General features: G+C 44.5%; 1 protein-coding gene across 1 annotated transcript in view; it reads right to left on the bottom strand.

Moving 5' to 3' along the window:
• The window catches only part of LOC137379809 (protein kinase C-binding protein NELL2-like), a 282,199-nt gene that overhangs the window by 138,733 nt on the left and 123,318 nt on the right, over nucleotides 1-20,148 (bottom strand). The window contains exon 13 of the mRNA XM_068051187.1: nucleotides 7,751-7,876. Coding sequence (XP_067907288.1) covers nucleotides 7,751-7,876 — 126 coding nt within the window. The remainder of the gene's footprint in view (nucleotides 1-7,750; nucleotides 7,877-20,148) is intronic.

Below are 20,148 nucleotides of genomic sequence, written 5' to 3'. Positions count from 1 at the left end.
AAGGTAAAGGGCAAGCAAATTAGCATTTCATGTATTAAAACCAAACAATAGCTGTGATAGCAGAAGAGTTCAGTGAATTGCAAATGAGTGGAGTTGGAGACTGCACCCAGAAAGATAAGAATAGGAAAAATGGCAGATTAATTTCTAATGCAACATTTCAAACTGAGCGTCTTTATATTCTATTCCCATTTGCATCAATGATGTCTTATTTGATGAGGATTAATTTTTCAACAGTGCCAAGCCTGCACATTACTATAATAGGAAAAACATAGATGAGCCTGTCGACAGAGTGTACTGTGGCTGAAGCTGTATGTGTTCACAACAGATGCCAAGGAAAGGATTTACGCGGCATGCCACTTCGCAGCGGGTAATAGTTTTTTGATGGTATTGTGATGCCAAGATCAGCATCCAAAACTGGTGAAAGATGCTGATCCTAATTCAGCAGAATGACAGCCAACCACTAATGGACTTGCTGCATGCATCAGCAGAGGGGCTCTTTAACAGTCAGGAGATTGGGTCTAGCAGTCGACATCATGCCCTGTACCTGAGAACATTCTGAAATTTCCCTTGGCAACTCAGAGGAATTTTTTTTAAAATTAGTTTTACAGTATTTATGACAATACTTCATACTGAGAATGTTTCCACTCAAAGTATTGCTCTCATTTAAATCTAGGGTGACATATTGATAATTGTAGATGCTGTAATGAAAATTGTAGGTGTTCTGAATTGCTTCTACTTAAACAGCAATAGATTACTCTGCTATTGATTGCCATTGGCATTTCTAACCAGTGGCATCGACACACCCCTTTTGATGTATACACAGTGGCGGGTGAATGCAAAAAGTCCCTTGCCTGCTTCTGGAGGGGCAGGGACCTGGCAGGACCAGGTTCTACTCAAACGGTGGCGTGCCTGCCTGCCCAGTTGTTCCTTGTAATCCTTGCATTTTAGAATAACTTAAGATTTAGCAGAAATGCGAGTGGTGTTTATTTTAATTTTGGAATAATCGTCAATGTTTATCAGGGATGCATTCCTGTGAACGTGATTTGTCTCCCATATGTGTGGCCATTGGGTTAGACCAATTTCAGGTTGCATTCACAAACAGAACAGCGGTAACTCTCTTAAGTAGAGATCAGAATGTGGTACCTTGCAGGCACTGACTCCACATTTACTCCAACTGATTATCTGTGTTCAATAAATCGGAGATCAGGAAAGGAGTCCTAAGAGTGCATTGTAGGAACTGACTTATTTTGTGACGAGGATACAGCAAATTGTTTTACATTTATATAATTCTGAAATGCCAATGGTTATGCTAATGGGCTGGATCTTGTTGGAGCTGGGCATCTCATGGTGTGCCCCGCCAGTTAAACTTTTTTCCTGCACCCGTCAGCTCAAAAATATTGTGTGCGTGCGCATGTGCGCGTCCAATCTTATAATGCTGTGGTAAGGACAACAAGGCATCTTAGAAACATTCTGAAGGGGGCTGGATAGGGTAGAAACTGAGAGATTGTTTCCGCGGGTCGGTGAATCGAAAGTACGGGGGCACAGTCTCAGGATAAGGGCCGATCATTTAGGACTGAGATGACGAGCAATTACTTCACTCAAAGGGTTGTGAATCTTGGGAATTTTCTACCCCAGAGGGTTGTGGATGCTCCATTGTTGGAATACATTTAAGGCTGGGATAGACAGATTTTTGGTCTCTCAGGGAATCAAAGGATATGGCAAGTGAGCAGGAAAGTGGAATTGAAGCCTAAGATCAGCCACAATCGTATTGAATGGTAGAGCAGGCTCGATGGGCCATATGGTCAACTCCTGTTCTTATTTCTTGTGTTAGACCATAGTTAATGATGGAACCAACATTGAATATCCTTAACCAATTAAATTTGAGGACTGGAAAAGCAGAGGAATGACTGAGAAGCAGGATGAATTAGACTTAAATTAGGCATAGAGAGGGAAAGAAAAATTAGATTGAGACACAGAGAAAAATATACAAAGGATAATAAGAAAAAAAATTGACATTTTAAAAATCTCAAAGAACCATTTACTACCTGAAGAAATTAGACTCCACAATATAAATTGATCAATTTCTGGATGGGAGGGGGGTGATGAGCATTGCACTAACAATATCATGTTGTTAAAAAGGTACTTGCACTTCTAATTACCAAACCTAACTTTCTGGGGTGAGCTCATTGGTCAATTATTGAGCAAATCCAGTAAGTTCTTAAAAATAACTGGCAGGCTAAGGGCGAGATTTGTGCAAAGCAAATGGGACAGTGGCGTAAATCGACCAGCAATTCTGGAGATTCGCCAGTCATGGTGCATGTCTTAATCCCCTGAATTTGCTGGCTGAGTGTATATTAACAACATGCCATTATTTTACAATCAGAATCTACCCAATTATTGTAGGGCACCCCTTTTGGCACTCTTAAAAGTTGCATTGAAAGTTTTTACTACCCAGAAAGCACTAGGTGACAAATCTTGAATAACGATCCACAAATTCCTTACAGTTTTTCCTGTGAAATTTGACAATGATAGAAAGAGAGAGAAAGTAACTGTTACAATGGGTAGGTTTCATGAAGATCAATCAGTCATTGAAAGTTCAGTAGTCTGGTCCTGTGTGCCAGAATCATTAGCAAAACCTAATTACAAAGAATGAAGCTTTTAAACATGCCTGCTGCTTTCTCTTGCATTGCTTTAGATTTGGGGGAATAGATCAAATGACAGCAGATGAATGCAATAATACAACCACCACAGAACTTAATAACAGGTAATCACACTTTAACGAGGTGCAAACAGCTGCCGTACTGCCTGAAATAGCCGGCTCGCTTAATATGGTACAAGTGCAGCCTTTATAATTAATGCCAATAATAATGGGAAATAGCATCAATTGCCAGATATAGGTGGCTGTCTGTGATAAAGGGGGACAGTGTGAGTGATGGAGACTCTATTCCTGTACACATTCTTGGGCCCTTTATTTGTGTGTTTCATGATGTGAATTTCTGGTGAGAGAGAGTTTCTGAGTGCTGCCCACAATGCCTTATCACTGAAGTAGAACCAAACAGGCATAAACAGGAAACTATGAATGTTTGAAGAGGTAAGAGATAGAGTGAAGTAAGGCAATCCTACTGGATTGTGGAGGAGGATGAAATAGGTCAAAAGCTATAGATAGGTTGAAGAGAGGAAGGAGAGAAGGTACGTCATATTCACAATCAAAAGGGATATAATCGGACACCGAGCAGGGTGGCCTCATTACTGTGGCCAGCAGAAATCAGACTGAGAGAATTTAAACAAAAAGTGGTGGAAGAGATGAGTGTAAAGCTGGGTGATGACACTGAGGCATAAAGAACATAGGAGAAAGTTGGGGGGGGGAGGGAGGAGAAAGTTGGGGGGGGGAGGGAGGAGAAAGTTGGGGGGGGAGGGGGGAGAAAAATGTACAAAAACTATGTGAAAAAGGTTGGACAGTAGCTGCTCCCAGTCCACTTTCGCCAGAGCCTGTTTTATCATATTGAAATCAGAGCTAGAAAGAATGGAAGACAAAATAGATTCACAGGGCTGAATTTTACCAGCCACCAGGCAACAGGAACGGAGGCGGGGGGACTGGTAAAACAGCAGTGAGCATTGGGATGGCTCCCTAATACTGACCTGCCACCAGGAAGGTTTTCCAGCAGCAGGCTGCGAGGCGGATCAGCTGCCTGCTCCACAGAGGCGGGCAGCCTATTTGCATAGTTAAAGGCCATATTTAGGGCCATTTTACAGAGCTGCCGGCATTTTGCTCATGGTGGAGTGCCCCCCCCCCACCCCGGCTCCAGGCAGGCAGCCTCCCTGTGGCAACCTGGTGGGGGGGGGGTGCCCTCAGAGCCAGAGGCTCCATAGCCCATAGAGGGGGCCCCAGGCAGGAAAGACAGTGCCCGTGGCTCCAACAATCCCCCAGAGTTTCCTCTCCATCCCACATGGTCTACCGCCCTCAGCCCCCTAAATTTTAATTTTTACTTACCTATCTGAGGGCACCTGCAATGAGAATCTTTTTTATGTTGTCTGATGCAACATAAATGAGATGCATGGCATTCAGTTGGTTGAAGATCTCAAACAGGTTTATTAACAGCTAACACACAAGATCAAGGGGCAGGTTGTTCAACCTTGCCCGTCTAAGAGCGAAGTCCAAAGTAAAGTCCACCTCAGGGAACTCCTCTTTGCTGACGATGCTGCTTTAACATCTCACACTGAAGAGTGCCTGCAGAGTCTCATCGACAGGTTTGCGGCTGCCTGCAATGAATTTGGCCTAACCAAATATCATGGGGCAGGACGTCAGAAATGCTCCATCCATCAATATTGGCGACCACGCTCTGGAAGTGGTTCAAGAGTTCAACTACCTAGGCTCAACTATCACCAGTAACCTGTCTCTAGATGCAGAAATCAACAAGCGCATGGGTAAGGCTTCCACTGCTATGTCCAGACTGGCCAAGAGAGTGTGGGAAAATGGCGCACTGACACGGAACACAAAAGTCCGAGTGTATCAGGCCTGTGTCCTCAGTACCTTGCTCTATGGCAGCGAGGCCTGGACAACATATGTCAGCCAAGAGCGACGTCTCAATTCATTCCATCTTCGCTGCCTCCGGAGAATACTTGGCATCAGGTGGCAGGACCGTATCTCCAACACAGAAGTCCTCGAGGCGGCCAACATCCCCAGCTTATACACACTACTGAGTCAGCGGCACTTGAGATGGCTTGGCCATGTGAGCCGCATGGAAGATGGCAGAATCCCCAAAGACACATTGTACAGCAAGCTCGCCACTGGTATCAGACCCACCGGCCGTCCATGTCTCCACTTTAAAGACGTCTGCAAACGCGACATGAAGTCCTGTGACATTGATCACAAGTCGTGGGAGTCGGTTACCAGCATTCGCCAGAACTGGCGGACAGCCATAAAGTCAGGGCTAAAATGTGGCGAGTCGAAGAGACTTAGTAGTTGGCAGGAAAAAAGACAGAGGCGCAAGGGGAGAGCCAACTGTGCAACAGCCCCGACAAACAAATTTCTCTGCAGCATCTGTGGAAGAGCCTGTCACTCTAGAATTGGCCTTTATAGCCACTCCAGGCGCTGCTTCACAAACCACTGACCACCTCCAGGCGCGTATCCATTGTCTCTCGAGATAAGGAGGCCAAAGAAGATATATGTTCTAATTCTAAAAAAAAATTTACAGAAGCTGCCTCTTGGTGTCATAGTTACAGAGAGACTCTAGACTATAGTCACATGATTACATTCTGGTACTTGTATCAATAGCATACTAAGATGTTAAGAGGTAAATTACTCTTCAAGGCAATCACACAACAGCACCTCCATTTTGAGGCATCCTTGAGGTCTCCTGCCTGCCTCAGCAGCACCCATCTCTTCCACTGGGGCTGCTGAGGTTTCAGAGGTGCCGGTACTTTGATTGGGCCAGCAGCATCAGGAGCCCACCCATTGTACTTAATTGGAAGGCAAACCTGCAGGTCGCCTGCAGTAAAATCGCCGAGGTGGTCCCGCTGCTGGCAAGTGCAGGCTCAGGACCTGCTTTTTGGCCTGACGCAGGGTCCTGAAGCCTGCGGTAAAATTCAGCCCACAGAGAGCAGCACAAATAGTCAATGAATGTAGTACATTCATAGTACAGAAACAGAGAAGAATTGTTTTAGAATATGAATGATGAATGGTTGATCAACTATAATATATATGGCGTATTACACAACATACTGCTCATATCATCACTAAAAGTTATTGCCTGACTCACTGGAAACAATGTCATTCCTTTTGTCTAGCATACATTTTGTTCATTATACTTCTAAATGACATTTCCAATGTTGTTCCTTGAACTCATGCAAATTTCTGTATTGCATTTGCACTTCATTGACTGAAATTTCACATTCGTGACATAGCAACAAATCACAACTAAACTGGTGGGGAATACGGCAATCGTAAGCATGCAAAATGATACAAAAACCTGCAATGAAAACTTACTATAGCAATATGGAAACAACCATCAACAATAAACAGTCAGCAAATGCTACCAATAAAAAAGATGAACTGATGAAGTTGGTGCAGATATTTTATGAAAATTCACACGTGCTACTGTGGACTATAACTAAACTGATAAATGTGCCATTAATTTTGTAGAATAAGGTTTGTAGCAAAATAAGAATATTAAAAAACACAAAATTGGCAATAAGTTGATTAAACAATAGGCACTATTTTCACTTTTAAAATGAAATCTAACAATGTTTTTCTTCAGAAGCATGTCTTTTTTTATTCTCAATTATAGCCGAAGAGCTTGAGCTCATTGGGCTTCCTAAAAGCTTCTGTGCCAGCTGAAGAGTCTCAACTGGTAGTAGGATATAATTCCCTATCCATGTCTATAACTCTTAGATTTTTCTTTCTTGGATTAACCGTAACATTGGGCATTCAGAGAGCATGCCATCACTTGCTGTTTCTACAAAGTACTGCTTCACACCACATCCAACAGTGGAGAATAAGTGATAGGACCAGCAGCTGGGAAATCATTGAAGGATCAGTGGAAGTATTCACATCTTTTTTTGTGTATAAAAACATTGAAAAGAGGTATATGGTCAGCATTCTGTGAAGCATTTTTGGCATCAAAAATTATGTCTATACAATGGGTTATTTCTGTAATTTATGTTTGTTAAAGTGTGTTTATTTACTGCCCCAGAAGTAAAAACCTCCCACCGCTCCTGTCACTTTGCTCACTTTTTCCCTGGAACATTACTCTGGTTTGTTTTTTTTACCCAATGTGAAGGCTTGTGTTTAGGTGTCTCAGTTCCCTAGGCCCCTCTGAATTCTCTCTAAATATGAACAACAGTTGAGCATATTGTGGCTTTGCCCCTCCTCCCCTATACCAATCTAAGAACAAAATAGTTATACAAAAAAATGGTCCTGAACCATCCTTGTCCCATTTAAATGCACAGGAAAATGTATTTAACTACTATATGTGAGGGGAACAAACTTCCTTGTTTATCTACCTGGAGTGGGTGAGAAAAATTCATTATTTATTCATTTCTTCTACAGGAACCAATCTTACACAATTGCTTTCAGACTAATTTCTAACTCCTACAATGAAAATTTGCATATTTTCCCGCTCCTTGCATCGGAATGATCTCTGACTGACTGTGGGTGATTAGGGAAGATCTGTTAATTGCAGATAAATGTTTTGCCAACATGTAGCGTCCAGCTGACCTGACTATATCACCTAACAAACATATTAGTAAAACTTCCAGTAATGCCATTGCATAATGTGAAACTAATCTGCAACTGCCAGTTTTCTGCCCACACCCAATGTGAAATTACCCCCGATAGTATGCAATCAATGAATGGTTAAAAAAAATGATGATTGTTGGCAATACTGGTAACCCTTACACCTGATGTCAGCAAGTGCACCTATATATAAAATTCAAGGGCTAGCTCATTACACAGGATTGATTGAAAAGCTCTTAGAAAGAGCGGCACAGGCACAATGGCCCGAATGGCAGCCTCCTGTGCTGTATAATTCTGTGGTTTGGTTCTGTGATAATGCAAAAGGTACAGAATTTTAAGATGAGTGTTATTGTGATGGACAGTAACCAAGCCAAAATGTTAAGCAGAGGGTGTGTTTTAAAATATTTTTCAAACCGCTGGATTATCGCCCTAATAACCACTGACCAATTCCAGGCGCGTATCCATTGTCTCTCGAGATAAGGAGGCCCAAAAGAAAGTAATACACATAATTCTTACCTGTACAGGAATAGTCGTCAACCTTAATATAACCTGTTTTGCAGATGCAGGTGTAGGATCCTGCACTATTCACACAGATGGTATTCTCTCGACAATAGTGCTTATTTTGGGCGCACTCATCAATATCTGTGAATTGAAACAATTTAATAATGAGGATTAGTGAAATCTGCTGCTCCAGCATGTTGAAACAATCGGATGTTGTTGCTTTGGCAATTAAATACACAGGGGGGAAAAATTGGGTTAGTGTTTCTGTGCGTATCAGCAGAACTATTTCAATCCTTCCCCATTAACAAAGAAGCCATTAGAAAACCAATAGGTGGAAAAAGATTGTTACCAATCTCTTTGATCCTCTCTATTAAATTGAATTTGGAATCCACACAAAGACATGTAATGAGGACTGTGACCTAAAGGACACTTTGTGGTTTCTCTTAGTGATGAAACTATAAACAGTGCATGCCAATATCTACAGTCACAGCCTAGTGCATTGTTACAGAAAGGCACAAACTCTGCCATGGATGGTTGATTAGTGTAGTGATTAGGTAAGCCTCACAGACCAGGAAGGTCCAATAGTCAATCTCTGTTCTGTGCTGAGTTACCCACTCTCAGTTTGAGGGTGGTGGCAGGAACACTACCATTGGTCTCAGTGCCCCGACCTTAATAGGTCAACACAGGATTGGGATCAGCTGTGAAGCCTACAATGGTAAAATGGCCCACTGACAATGACACTCACTCTCTGGGCTCATGGGTGAAGAATGGCCAAAGGGTGAGGTCCCTGAGGGTGGCCTGTCCATCTGTAATGGAGTGGTAATCAAGATTTAGGAAGGGGAGTAAATTATCAGCAAAACAAATAATATTAAAATAAAAAGGAGACTATTATTGTCGTCTGCTAAATTCTTTTGCCTGTACTGGCTGAAGATAGATAGCCAGATCCTGAACTTCTGCAAGGGATGTCCCAATCTCCTGCTGTAACTTTACCAGTCAATCAGCAGAACCTCTAGAGAAATAACTAAAATGGCCATTTATGCCATTTCATATATTATCAATCAACAATTCATGACCCTTCAAACAGAAATAGCTGGTGTCGCTGTTACCGATTAACATATTTGGATGTCACACTCGAATGCCTTTTACAGAAAAAAGGTACATTTACACAACCACTGTAGCATCAATGCAATGCAGTTTTGCTTTACAAAAATATTACAGTCACAATGGAAATGCAGCCCAAATCTGGAGTCCGAACCCAAACTGACAAAAATGAGTTCATTCCATTTCGCTTTGGAATCAGTTCATGCCTTAATAACTGATTTACACTCCCCCAAGTTTACTGTCAGTTTAAAGCCAGAACTGCTTTGCACAATTATAAACTTGAAATATAAATACATCCAAAAAACATTTTACATGGAAAAGTTCTGTATGGATTTTACTTCACACTGTAAATTAGTTCTCCAGCATATTTGTAATGATGTAACATCCTCCCTGTGTTTACAAGAATGGCCATTAATTCCAGCCAAGAGCAGAATTGGGGCATATATTTAACATGAATGTGCAGACTGGACTTCTTCCTTTCACCATTGGTAGATGAAGAATATTCAAAATATTATGATGCTTGCAGCTAAATAATACCAGAACTACTCATGTTAAAACTCTATCGGGTAGAAATAGGTATGCATTGTAATTGTTTGTTGAGTGTGAAATGGGTGCAGAGAATACCAATTTAGTACTGGGATGACATAGGCCCAATATGCACAGGCTTTGGACCTACTCTAAATCCATGGGACCGTTTATCTAGGCATCCTGCGCAAACACATAAGGCTGAATTTTCAGACTCCAATGGGGGCTGGAACAGAGGCAGGTGGGGCTCGAAAATACCGGCACTAGTCTACCTGCCTGTTTCCTGAGGCTGTTCCCAGCGCTGGCCATGTTCAGCAGGATGAGGGAGGGCAGGATCAAGATTCTGCCCGATCACTGATTACAGCCTACTAAAGTGGTTAAGTAGCTCATTAAGAGCTTATTAATGGGGGCCATTGAGATTTTCATGGGGGCACACGGGCCGTATGCACTGTCTGGGGCAGACCAGGTGAAGGGAGTCAGATACGCAGTGCAGAGCCAGTCCTGATCGCCCTAGAGAATTAACCTGGACACATAAAAGGTTAAATGGTGCAGAGAACTCGGCCATTGACAAACAGGTGCCCTTGACCCTTGGCGCGGGGTGGGGGGGTGTGGTGGGGAGGGTGGGAAGTAAGTGCATGGGCAGTGCAGGGGGTTTTCACCCTTCTGGCATTGTGGGGGCAGAAAAGCAAGGGTCAAAGGCTGCCAAGGACAATTGGGCAACCAGCTGAGCACAAGGAAGACAGCAGCTGGCAATGGGAGCAGGACTGTCAGACTTTGGGCCCAGTGGCGATGAGGAGCAGCACCCTCCACAGGAAGGGCAGAGCCCCTGGACTCAGCAGGGCATGGGAGAGAAACCAGGGGCAGGAAGGACATGGAAGCCATGCCCTCAGCATAGGATCTACCAGTGAAGATGTAGCTACCTGGAGATGACCGAGAACCAGTGCCACAGGAGAGTGCGACTCTCCAGGCAGATGGTCACAGACATCTGTGATCTTGTTGCTAAAGACCTCACACCTTGGAGCACTGGTCACCATGTCCTGCCAGTAGCTGTCAAAGTCACCGTGGCCTTGAATTTCTTCACTTCTGGCTCTTTCCAAGGATCAACTGCGGATCTTTGTGGCGTCAGCAAACGCTGCACACCACTACATCTCACGGGTCACTGATGCCCTATATGCCAGAGCTGGACAGTACATTCATTTCACGACAAATGAGGCATCAGAGGCACAGAGGGCATTGGGTTTCACCTCTATCGCTGGATTCCCCCAGCTGCAGGGCATCATCGATGTGGCTATCAAGGTATCCAGTGCATGTCAGTGAAATTCATCAACAGGAAGGGCTTCCACTCTCTTAACATTCAACTGATATGCGACCACAACAAAGGCTTCCTCCATGTGTGCATTCACCTTCCTGGCAGCTGCCACAACTTCTTCATCCTTCATCAATCCAGGCTGCCACAGCTCTTCACTCCAACCCTCAAAGTCCGTGGAGGGATCCTCAGGGATAAGGGATATCAATTGAAGAGATGGCAACTGAACCCTCTATGAGAGCCCTAGACAGAGGCACAGAGGCAATACAATCAATGCCACCTGCTAACCAGGACAACCATTGAGCAGGTCATTGGGCTTCTAAAGATGCAGTTCCGGTACCCGGAACTGTCTGGTGGTGTCTTCCAATACAATGGTCTCGCTCACTGTGGTGGTCTGCTACACAATCCATAACATGGCGTTCCAGAAAGGTGTGAACCTTGAGGACGGTGAGGCCCTGAAAGGAGAAAGTTCATCGGAGCAAGAAGAGGAGCAGGAGGTGGGAGAAGAGGAGGGAGTGGAGGCGGTGAGAGGATACATAACACTGACGTGCTCTGGCTGCACAGAGAACTGGCAGGGCATGGCATGGGGCACGAAGGTCTCGTCAGGATGCCATGAATGTCAGGAATCATTTGATTTAGGAACGTTTCAAATGAGTCCCTGTGACCCAGGACGAAGGGTATGGTATGAAAGTCAGTCTGAGGTACCTGGGCTAACACATCCATTAAAGACACAGCCTGAAACATCTAAACCCTTACCAATGAAGGGTGCACATCTGCTCAAAGGCTTTGCCATCACCACGGAGGAAGCTTTGAACATTTAGTTTAGTTTAGAGATACAGCACTGAAACAGGCCCTTCGGCCCACCGAGTCTGTGCCGACCATCAACCACCCATTTATACTAATCCTACACTAATCCCATATTCCTACCACATCCCCACCTGTCCCTATATTTCCCTACCACCTACCTATACTAGGGGCAATTTATAATGGCCAATTAACCTATCAACCTGCAAGTCTTTGGCATGTGGGAGGAAACCGGAGCACCCGGAGGAAACCCACGCAGACACAGGGAGAACTTGCAAACTCCACACAGGCAGCACCCAGAATTGAACCCGGGTCCCTGGAGCTGTGAGGCTGCGGTGCTAACCACTGCGCCACTGTGCCGCCCCTTCACCATCTTAACAATAGAGTTATACAGCACAGAAACAGGCTCTTCGGCCCATCGTGTCCGTGTGTCCGTGCCGGCCATCAAGCACCTATCTATTCTAATCCCATTTTCCAGCACTTGGCCCATAGCCTTGTATGCTATGGCGTTTCAAGTGCTCATCTAAATACTTCTTAAATGTTGTGAGGATTCCTGCCTCTACCACCCCTTCAGGCAGTGAGTTCCAGATTCCAACCACCCTCTAAACCTCCTGCCACTTACCTTAAATCTATGCCCCCTGGTTATTGACACCTCTGCTAAGGGAAAAAGTTTCTTCCTATCTACCCTCTCTATGCCCCTGATAATTTTGTATACCTCAATCAGGTCCCCCCTCAGCCTTCACTGCTCCAAGGAGAACAACCCAGCCTATCCAGTCTCTCTTCATAGCTGAAATGCTGCAGCCCAGGCAACATCCTGGTGAATCTCCTCTGCACCCTCTCCAGTGCAATCACATTCTTCCTATAGTGTGGTGACCAGAACTGTACACAGTACTCTAGCTGTGGCCTAACTAACATTTTATACAGCTCCAACATAACCTCCCTGCTCTTATATTCTATGCCTCGGATAATAAAAGCAAGTATCCCATGTGCCTTCCTATCCACCTTATCTACCTGATCTACGGACAAGTATACCAAGGTGCCTCTGACCCTCTGTACTGCCTAGGGTCCTACTATCCACTGTATATTCCCTTGCTTTGTTAGTCCTCCCAAAATGCATCACCTACTTGTCGCGCCAGCAATAAACGGAGTCTCAGACGTGTGGTTTGAAATGTCATTATTTATATAGTGCTCATAAAGGGAAACAGTGCACAGTTACAGAAAGAAGACACCCCAGTGACACACTCAGTGCTCCGCACAACATGGTGGCCTCCATGCTCGGCCACTTCTGTGCAGTTCTCCTCCTGTGCCTCAGAGGCAGTTTGTTCACTTGCCTCGGCTTGTGGCTGAGGCGCATGTGGCAGTTGTGGAGGTGCCCGTGGGGGAATCGCCAGAGGCTGCTGCACCTACATCATTGCAGGAGCAGTCTCTATCACTTGGCCCTGCTGCACAGAGGCTCCCATTGCCAGAGGAGTCAAGAGGCCAAGGATGACAAAGGTGCTCGTCCTCCTCCATGACACCCTCAGCCCTTGCTGGGGCACAACTGGCATCCACTTCAAACATCTCTGTGCCACCAGTACCACCGACCAGGCTAGACAACAGAGTGTGGCATGCATGCTGTGAACATCAGTGCGCAGTTCTTGCATACACTCCAGGTGCTGCCACGTATGGTTCTCCATGAGGTTGGCCACTCTCTCAGTGGAGGAGATCATGCTCTCATGGCCCTGAGCCATTGTGGTGCACATGAGCTGGATGGACTCCTCCACTGTTTGCCCATGACCCTGCACTCTGACATGTGGGAGCACATCTCCTGCTGCTGTTCAAGCTCGAGCCTCCTTTGCAATTACTTCTAAGGCCCTGCATCTTTGCCCAGCTGAGCAGGGCTGTGTCTGTCCTCCCTCCTTCGGGGGAACTGACTACATCTCCCTCTGCCTCTGGCACCTCCTCCTGCACAACAGTGTCATGCTTCTCACCCAGTGACACACTATCTAAACGCGTATCTGTGCTGGTGGACGGTGCACGTGTAAGGTATGAAGGTATTTCTTCGGTTCTGTGCTGGTCTTCTGGGGCCGCAGAGGGGGAGAGAGGTGTCGTGGGGTGGACGTCTGCATCTATGGTGGACACAAGAGATAATAAGAGCATGCCGAGGAGACTAGAACCCTATACAGTGCTAAGGCTGCTCAATGCAACTCAGTGTTCGGATGGAGTGGAGTGGACTGCACCCCCCTTAATAAGCGCATTGCCCTCTGCTTTCACCATCTCCATTTCACCAGGGGTAACTTCCTCCTTGTCTGTAATCCCGGCTATTTCCATAGCTCGATCCTCCATTGGTGTGATCATTTGGAAGTACGGTACGCCTCCGCCTGTTTGGGCTCTCTCCTGGGCATCATGCCCATTTCTCCTACTACAATAACAAAAGAGAGTGAGATAAGGCACTGCCATCCTCTGTGGCCAATGGCATCTGCCCGTTTCATTAGAAGCTGCATGTTTCAGTGCTGGCAGGTCCTCAGCAGTGCTACGGCATTGAGTCATTCTGAGGGGTGAGTAAGTGCCCTGGACGCACACCCCTCCCACGTTCAGAAGCAGCATGCACCTTAAGGCTCCTCAGGTGATGTGTCTGCTGGAGGGTGAATACCCAGAGGCCAGTCCTGAGGGTTGGGGGTTGCATTCACCTTGCCAGAGTGTATGAAGTCATGGAACCTTTTCCTGCACTGTATCCAGGATTGTCTAACCATACTTCTGTCCTTGACAGCAGCTGCTATTTGTCTGTATGGGTGGCCTCCTCCTGCCACTATCCGGGAAGAAGACCTCACTCCTCTTCCTCACGGCCACCAGCATCACTTCTAGGTCATTGGAAAAACGAGGGGCTACCCTGCCCCGGGTTCCAGGCCTCCGGCTCTCCTGAGACATCATGAGGCATCAGTCCCTTAAACATTTTTTTTTATTCATTCATGGGATGTGGGCGTCACTGGCTATGCCAGTATTTATTTCCCATCCCTCATTGCCCTTGAGAAGGTGGTGATGAACTGCCTTCTTGAACCGCTGCAATCCATGCGAGGTAGATACACCCACACTGCTGTTCAGAAGGGAGTTTCAGGATTTTGACCCAGCGACAGTGAAGGAACGGTGATATGTTTCCAAGTCAGGATGGTGTGTGACTTGGACGGGAAGTTGCAGGTGGTGATGTTGCCATGCATCTGCTGCTTTTGTCCTTCCAGGTGGTAGAGGTTGCAGGTTTGGAAGGTGCTGTCTAAGAAGCCTTGGTGCGTTGCTGCAGTGCATCTTGTAGATGGTACACACTGCTGCCACTGTGCGTCGGTGGTGGAGGGAGTGAATGTTTGTAGATGGGGTGCCAATCAAGCAGGCTGCTTTGTCCTGGATGGTGTCGAGCTTCTTGAGTGTTGTTGGAGCTGCACCCATCCAGGCAAGTGCAGAGTATTCCATCACATGCCTGACTTGTGCCTTGTAGATGGTGGACAGGCTTTGGGGAGTCAGGAGGTGAGTTACTCATCGCAGGATTCCTAGCCTCTGACCTGTTCTTGTAGCCACGGTATTTATATGGCTACTCCAGTTCAGTTTCTGGTCAATGGTAACCCCCAGGATGTTGATAGTGGGGGATTCAGCGATGGTAATGCCATTGAATGTCAAGGGGAGATGGTTAAATTCTCTCTTGTTGGAGATGGTCATTGCCTGGCACTTGTGCTGCGCAAATGTTACTTGCCACTTATCAGACCAAGCCTGGATATTGTCCAGATCTTGCTGCATTTCTACACGGACAGCTTCAGTATTTGAGGAGTCGCGAATGTGCTGAACATTGTGCAATCATCAGCAAACATCCCCACTTCTGACCTTATGATTGAAGGAAGGTCATTGATGAAGCAGCTGAAGATAGTTGGGCCTAGGACACTACCCTGAGGAACTCCTGCAGTGATGTCCTGGAGCTCAGATGATTGACCTCCAACAACCACAGCCATCTTCCTTTGCGCTAGTTATGACTTTAATCAGCAGAGAGTTTTCCCCGTGATTACCATTGACTCCAGTTTTGCTAGGGCTCCTTGATGCCATACTCGGTCAAATGCTGCCTTGATGTCAAGGGCAGTCACTCTCACCTCACCTCTTGAGTTCAGCTCTTTTGTCCATGTTTGAATCAAGGCTGTAATGAGGTCAGGTGCTGAGTGGCCCTGTCGGAACCCAAATTGGGTATCACTGAGCAGGTTATTCCTCAGCAAGTGCTGCTTGATGGCACTATCGATGACACCTTCCATCACTTTGCTGATGATTGAGTGTAGACTGATGGGGCAATAATTGGTCAGGTTGGATTTTGTGTACAGGACATATCTGGGCAATTTTCCACATTGCCGGGTAGGTGCCAGTGTTGTAGCTATACTGGAACAGCTTGGCTATGGGTGCGGCAAGTTCTGGAGCACAGGTCTTCAGTATTATTGCCGGAATATTGTCAGGCCTTTGTAGTATCCTGTGCCTTCAGTCGTTTCTTGATATCACACGCAGTGAATCGAATTGGCTGAAGTCTGGCATCTGTAATGCTGGGGACTTTAGGAGGGGGCCGAGATGGATCATCAACTCGGCCTTCTGGCTGAAGATTGTTGCAAATGCTTCTGCCTTATCTTTCGCACTGATGTGCGGGGCTCCCCCATCATTGAGGATGGGGATATTTGTGGAGCCACCTCCTCCAGTTAGTTGTTTAATTGTCCACCACCATTCACGGCTGGATGTGGCAGGACTGCAGAGCTTAGATCTGATCCGTTGGTTATGGGATCACTGTAAGTCAGTTGCATAGCACACTTGTTAAATGACCCCTTTTCATCATTAGTTGATGATGAGCAAAGCAGGCATAAGGGCCTCCTCCCCACCCCAACGCTATAGCCTGCTTCAATCTACCCTCCTGGGACTTGCCAGAGAACAGCAATTGGTGAGGTGGACAGCCTGACATTGACGGCTTTGTGAGGGCAAGGTGCCTGTGGAGGCACAGCCAACACCTCCAGCTCACGCCAACTATCTTGATGATGCCCAAGGTCCAATTTCTATCAATCCTCTGGCCTCCCGGTTCAGGCGCATACAAGTCTTGCATCAGTAAGTTAGGCCCCAAAACAAGCCCAGACTTATTTCTAGGACATCTAGCTGCAGTAATTGCTCTACCAGCTTTAGAGCTTGCATCAGAAAGTTTATTATGAAATCAACTGCTTCCATTAAAAAATTAATACTTTGATCTGTTGGATTTTAATAAAGGGTACACTTTATGCCCAGAGAAAATACCAAAGAAAGTAAAAAGTGTTGTGACCAGGTGAGAAGAGGTCTAGGGTTCCCTTTCAGCCTTCACCTGGTCTTACTGTAACAGGGTTTATTTTTAAACACACCATGTTTTTTGTTCCCCCTTGGTAAATCCTTGTTCACCACTTTCCAATTATAAGGCAAAGAAACCAGCACAGTCTTTCTTAGGTTTAAAGAAGAAAAGCTGAAATTTATGAAAACTTAAACTTAAACTCTAATTCGGTTAACGCCTACGGATACACGATGTGCCCACGCTTGCATGCACACGCGATACACACATGCAGATAGAGACAGAAAGAAAACAAAAGAAATAAAGTGAAAGATTTGAGGCAATATCTGAAGAGTTGTTGTTATGGTTCTTCAAACTCACTGTAGAATCCTTGATTGTTGGTAAATCTTGCTTTTCGTTGGGGCCCAGTATTCTTCTTAAACCTTGTTCGCTGTAGGAGACTTTTCTCTCTTGGGGTTCATGTGTCTTCAATGGATTCAGAGGCTTGTGAGAAAGAGATGGGAGCAGACAGGAGAGAGATCTTCTCAGCCCAGTAGCAACAGACTTTCTTCCCAAACTGTTTGTACAAATTCAAAAATCTCAGGTTGCCCAGCAGGTTAGTCATGTGACCAGCTGGTTTGACCATGTCCGTTTGTGTATTCAGCCTTCAATGTCTGGTGATCAAAAGTCCATTGTGGGTTGAACGTGTCAGGGGATAGCTGCTTTGTCCTTCCAAACACTATCTGTTAATATGCAACTGTCTTTCAGCCATGGCTGATTTGTTTAACAAGTCCTCCCCTCACTCCAGTAACAGTTTAAAGTCAATGTCCATGACAAAATTCATGTGCCTCATTCTTGGCAGGTGGAGGCCTAGCATGACAAAAGATTATTCTAAAATTAGGTAAAGAGGCAACAAAATAGTGCATTTATTTAGTTGTCCATTTAGATAATTTTTTTTAAAAGCCCAAGGGTTCATTTTATGATTTCTACAGATGCTCTTGCATCTTACATCAAATGTAACAGCCAGAGTGAGTTTCAAAAACTTGAAATCCCAAAAGATTTAACCAATAATTTAAATTATCACTAAATGACTCATGATACGGATCAACAATTCTAAATTTCCACATTACATTGATACTGAATGCTATTAAGTTAGTGACATTGCTTTATCTATACAACAGTAATCTGATATTCCTACTGACAGTGATTGTCTGTTCAGTTCAACAGCTAGAAGTGCCTTCAATCATCAGTGACAAATAGCCAGATAGGACAAAGTAATCAGTTATTGCATGCGCCACTGTTCTTCTAGTGGGATTCAAGATTGAAACAGCTTGTAACTAAGAAGCTTAGTCTTCCATCTCCATTTATTTTAACACATTTTGCAAGAATATCACTGAGCATCCACAATAAATTACTAACAATTGTGAAATTGCATCTCAGCTGGAATTGAATAAAAGAATCATTGCTCAGGATCTGTGAAGAGCTGATTAATAACGATCAATGAGGTGGTGTACATTGTTACTGAAAAATGCAACTTTAGATTGGAGTAGACGTGACGGAGAACCTAATCTCCTTCATCTCCACACCTTTAATTAACAGTGGATTATGAATAACAGAAAGAAGTTTCTCTATACAGTGATAACTAGGAACGTAGGAATTACTAGATGAAAAAAGAGCAAGACCCATCGAGTTTTTCTTCTTCTTCTCCTTCAATGATGCAATGATAATGGCTTTTGTGACTTATCATCGCAATCAATCTCTATCAGTTAGTCTACAGCAGACCCAGACATGACACAAGAAAAATACCAGGGGTGGAGAGCATTGGGAACCTTAAGTCCAAAGTCACCTTTTCCCTCCCAAGCATGCTACAATTACCACGTCATATCTCAAATTACTCACATTCTGAATCCCAAAATATTATTTTCTGATACAAATCTATCCAATTTGAATTTGAATCAATCAACCATAACTGCTTCCATCATCTCGCTAGGGAGTTAAAAACAAATACTCAGCAGGTCAAGCAGCAACATGAGTCCACAGGCTTGGGAGCCAGGATTTCACAGAGTCTCTGCTCTCCATCATCAAATCCCATTTTCACCTCTGACTCTGCTGGCACTTTGAGGGCCATTAATGGTGCCACACATAAAAGATTTCGGGGAGATAAGAACAAAATTACTTGTTTCTTAAGCAATTTCTGGAAATGCAGCTAAATAGTATTACAAATAAATCTGTGAGGTCTGTCTCTTTCACCATTTAATGAGGTATTAATTACTTTACCTCATGTCAGTCATGTGATATATTGCATCAATGAGTTTGCCAAATTACAGTGGAGGGTGAACTACATTTGCTTTATTCTCCAATGGAAAAATGGTAAACATGAATAGTCCTGAAGTAACCAAGAGAACATCTACTATATAATATTAAACAATTATAAAGGGTATGCAGGGAAAACAAAATGGTCGGATTAGACAAGGTGGCTCAGGTGGAGAAAAGCACAAGGGTGGAGTTGATGGGCTCAAAGGCCTGTTTCTGTGCTGTTATAGTCTATGATTCCATGAAAATCATCCTGGACAGGAAAAGCATGAACGCCTAGCTTTTTATCCTTTATCTCTGATCTGATTACTAATCAGATCAGACAAACTGACCTAAATAACATCATCTAGAAAGCAAACGGGCAAGAAAATGTTCATTTCGCATAGCTGGTCCACAGAGATGCATATTCCTTCAAATGTAACTACTTACATCAGAGAAGAACAGAAACACAATGTTATTCTATTTCAATATTTATAGATCCAGGTTGCAGTAGCCTGAGACAGCCAGATGTGGATTTCACTCCTTCCTCCAGAGGGAAAGGTGGTTATCTATCTCAGCCTCAGTTACAGAGGCAAATTTAATATTGTTACAGTACTGGAGAACCAGGAAGCTCAATAAAAGCTCATGCACATGTTTTATTATATTAAAAGAAATGTAGATATTCTTGTGATATGAGCTGGGACAGATCTCTGCTTCATCACAATGACACGGAGGAGCCAGGTTTGGGCAGCTCTGACTTTGTCGGATCAAAATCCTGAAGGACTAAGTAATTGTTTTGTACTTGCAAGTCTAACTTCACTTGGGATTTTGTTCAGGCACATTAACTTTTGCCCTTTCTGACTTTTTGATGAAAGGTCACAGACCTGAAATGTTAACTCAGTATCGGTCTCCACAGATGCTGCCAGACCTGCTGAGTATTCTCAGCACTTTCTGTTTTTATTAAACTGATTTTAGTTCCTGGACCTCCCATGATTTTAGGCATAACCACTATTGTTCACTAGCATCAACTTAACAAGGAATATAATACAGACTCAATGCTCAAAATCTTTGTAGTATCACTGTTTGAGTGATTTGGTAATATAACAGTAT

Source organism: Heterodontus francisci, chromosome 18, assembly GCF_036365525.1.
Source record: "Heterodontus francisci isolate sHetFra1 chromosome 18, sHetFra1.hap1, whole genome shotgun sequence".
NCBI classification, from domain to species: Eukaryota; Metazoa; Chordata; class Chondrichthyes; order Heterodontiformes; family Heterodontidae; genus Heterodontus; species Heterodontus francisci.
Note: the sequence above shows the minus strand (reverse complement) of the source record. Positions and strands in the feature narration are given on the sequence as shown.